The following is a 2,961-nucleotide window of genomic DNA, read 5'->3' as shown; positions in this document are numbered from 1 at the left end:
ATGGTTGTAATATCCAAATATTGCCAAGTGGGAAGAGATGTGGTCCTGGACTCCTGTGTGAGTGACACGTTCTGCTATATGGATTTGTGTCAAGCCGAGGGCTGTCCAAACTCCTTGACAGCCCAGGGCTGGATTACATTATAGCAATGGCCAATTGGGGAACCAGATGGCAAATAATGTAATATTATGATGGAAAATAATTCCAGGCTCAGGGAGAATTGTCCAAGAGACTGTCACTTGTATAGAGTTAGTCAGCTAGCTAAAGGCTGATCTGGGCTTTGGGATGCCTTGCTTCAAATCTTCTGTTCTGCTACTTAGCTGCTGCGTCACCTCACAGGGCATTCCCTTCGCCTCCCTGCATCTCTCTTCCTTAATTTTTGGCCCCTTTAAAGGGTAGGGGTCCTCCTGATTGCTCTTCAAGGGTGTTTTTTTGGTGCAGAGCCTCTCTCAGTGTGGCCCCAGTCTCCTGCCACTGTTACTGTATGGTGATATGTGACAATTAGGGCTGGCCTACTCTATTCTGAAGTTTGGGACAGCTGGAGAGCTGTGGTGGGAGCCCTGTGCTTGGGGTGTCCTGCTTATCCCCTTTGCTCTGCTCAAGACACCTTCAGTCTCTTGTTTGGGAGAGGTCAGGTTAGGGAAGGACGTTCTTACCTGTTCACTCCTTAACACATCTTCTAAGCAAACCTGTGCAGAACTGAGGACATCAGCACAGCCAAACCCCCACCATGAAAGTAAAGATGGAAACTTCATCACCTGAAGAAGGCAGTCCCCCTTCGGCCTTATTGGTCTCCTAAAACCCTAAATGAAGTGGTTTGTGGGATCAGTTGTAACGTTTGTGGCAATGCCATTGCAGCCTTGTAAAATGACCAGAGCTTCTTAAGGCTCATATTTAGGACCAAGTAAATAAACACAGAAGAGCAGCCTCGTAATTACTATTGCTAATTAGTTAATGGATGTGAGGTGCTTTGAAGATGAAAAGTGAAGAGGTGCTTGGTTATTAAGTCCCAAACACCCCTGTAACACCAGCAGCAGCAGCTATTGCTATGGGTCAGCAGAGACTCGCTGCTGCAGTAGCTCACCCAGTGCTGCAGTTTTTCTTGGAGCCAGCAACAAAGAGAAGAGTGCCTTTGATGTGAGAATTGCATTTGGATAGTTAAATCTCGATGAGTTTCTTATATGCTTAAAAGGTGATGAGCCACATGTAGCTGATTCTGCCTTGGGGCAGGGAGATGGTCTTGATGATGAGCTTTTAAAGTCCCTTCTGGCCCTGTTTTCCCTGATTTTGTGGTCCAAGGACGGCTTTGCTGAACCAGAGCCCGTCTTTCCTGCTGAGCAGAGGTTCCTTGCGATGGTTTTTTCTCATGTCTGAGTTCCCTGCCTGCTGGTGCGGAGCGTGGTGCTGGGATGACCCGTTGTCCCGTAATCCTCCCACTATCCCAGTTGGCCTCAGAGGCTATTTGAGCAGAAGCAATTTAAGCTTAAAAGAAGGCAGCTCAGATGTGCATGACAAAGACTAACCTGATACAGACCTGGAAGTAACAAAGTGCCTTAAAATTGCACCTACATGAAGAGTTTCTGGGCTGCAGTCCTTGCCTTTTTTCTTAAACATCAACATGAAAGAGATCTGAAGGAAGGATGAACTTGAAGCTTTTTTTCCTCCTTACTTGTGATGTGCCCCTCCTCTTCTAATAAAATATGTCTGGGAATGCTTTGGAGGCTACTTCTGCATAGCTGTTGCCACACCTGTTGGGAAGGGGAAATTCCTCTTGGTCTGCTGTTGCGGAGCAGCCTGGGGGAGCACTGCTGCTGGAATGTTTTATTGACAAAGCTGGCAAAAAAACCCCTTCCTTTCCTTGAAAATTGAATTATTTGTTTGCTTGCTTTTGAATTTCGTCTCTGTGGGCCAGACCTGCAGCTGTGGTAAATTAGCTCGGCTCCAGATGTGCCCTATATATTTTTGAGATGTCATTTCCCTGTATCTGTGTGTAATTCTGTAGATCTTCCTGCTACCATGGTTTTGGCACTATGTCAGCTTTGGGTCTGCTTTGTCCCTTCATTCAACCGTCAGATCCTGGGGACAGAGGACGTGTTGGGATCTCAGTGGCAGGAGACAGGCATTGTGTCTACTACCCTCCTTTGCAGAAGATTGATAAGAAAACCTCTGTATTGATGGGCTGGTTCGTGGGCGTAGTCTTGTCCTTTATACATTGTTTGCAGAATGAAGTAGGTGTAAGGGGTAACTTTAATGTGAGTGTCCAGCTGTAAGTGCATCAGCTTTACTCTTCCAGTGTTATTGTTGGCCTCAGTATAGAACCAAGACTGGGGTTTTTCCTTGTAAGAAACTACTTTTGAAAGAATGCCCTTAAGCTTGCAAGCAGGAAAAAAAAAAAAAAAAAAAAAAAAGGATGTGTGTTTAGTTTTGATGCTTTGGCATTTATGAGCTGCACAGCTCTGAAGTCACAGAGTGCGTAGGGCTGTCAGGACAGGACTGGTTTTGGAATGGGGTCAAGACACTGGAGATTGCCAGCATGGGGGTCCCTGAAGTTTTTCTGAACATTGCACTACACCTCCAACGTACTAGTAAGAACTGGAGGCTGTAAGAGCCGGACTGTGTGGGGCAAAGGAAGCTTAGTTAGGCTGTCCTAGCGATAAATACTACTTGTTTAGCATCAGGGGCGTTTAGCATCAGGAGCGTGTGTACCGCTATCGCATCGCGCCAACGAGCTGCGGTCCCTGCCCTCAGGAGGTGATGTGCTTTAAGCCATAAAAATACCTCTGGTTCAGCCCTGCCTCCCTGCTTCGTGGCCAGGTTTTCGTGGGGTTTTGCAGCACGCAGGATCAGGCCCCTGCCGCGGCGGTCGCCGGCAGATGCAGGAACGCAAACCCGGGTGCTGTGAAACGCAAGAACAGATTTGTAAAGAAAACACGCGAGGGAGAGGAAAGGGGGGTGGGTGGGGG

General features: G+C 47.4%; 1 protein-coding gene across 1 annotated transcript in view; it reads left to right on the top strand.

Annotated features, from left to right (window-relative positions):
* LOC113484871 (FERM domain-containing protein 4B-like) overlaps window positions 1-2,961 on the top strand; it is a 47,226-nt gene continuing 44,265 nt past the window's right edge. Inside the window, exon 1 of the mRNA XM_026857554.1 lies at window positions 1-57. Within this exon, the coding sequence (XP_026713355.1) occupies window positions 1-57 (57 nt within the window). The remainder of the gene's footprint in view (window positions 58-2,961) is intronic.

Source organism: Athene cunicularia, assembly GCF_003259725.1.
Source record: "Athene cunicularia isolate RWA chromosome 12 unlocalized genomic scaffold, athCun1 chr12_part1, whole genome shotgun sequence".
Taxonomy (NCBI): Eukaryota; Metazoa; Chordata; class Aves; order Strigiformes; family Strigidae; genus Athene; species Athene cunicularia.
Note: the sequence above shows the minus strand (reverse complement) of the source record. Positions and strands in the feature narration are given on the sequence as shown.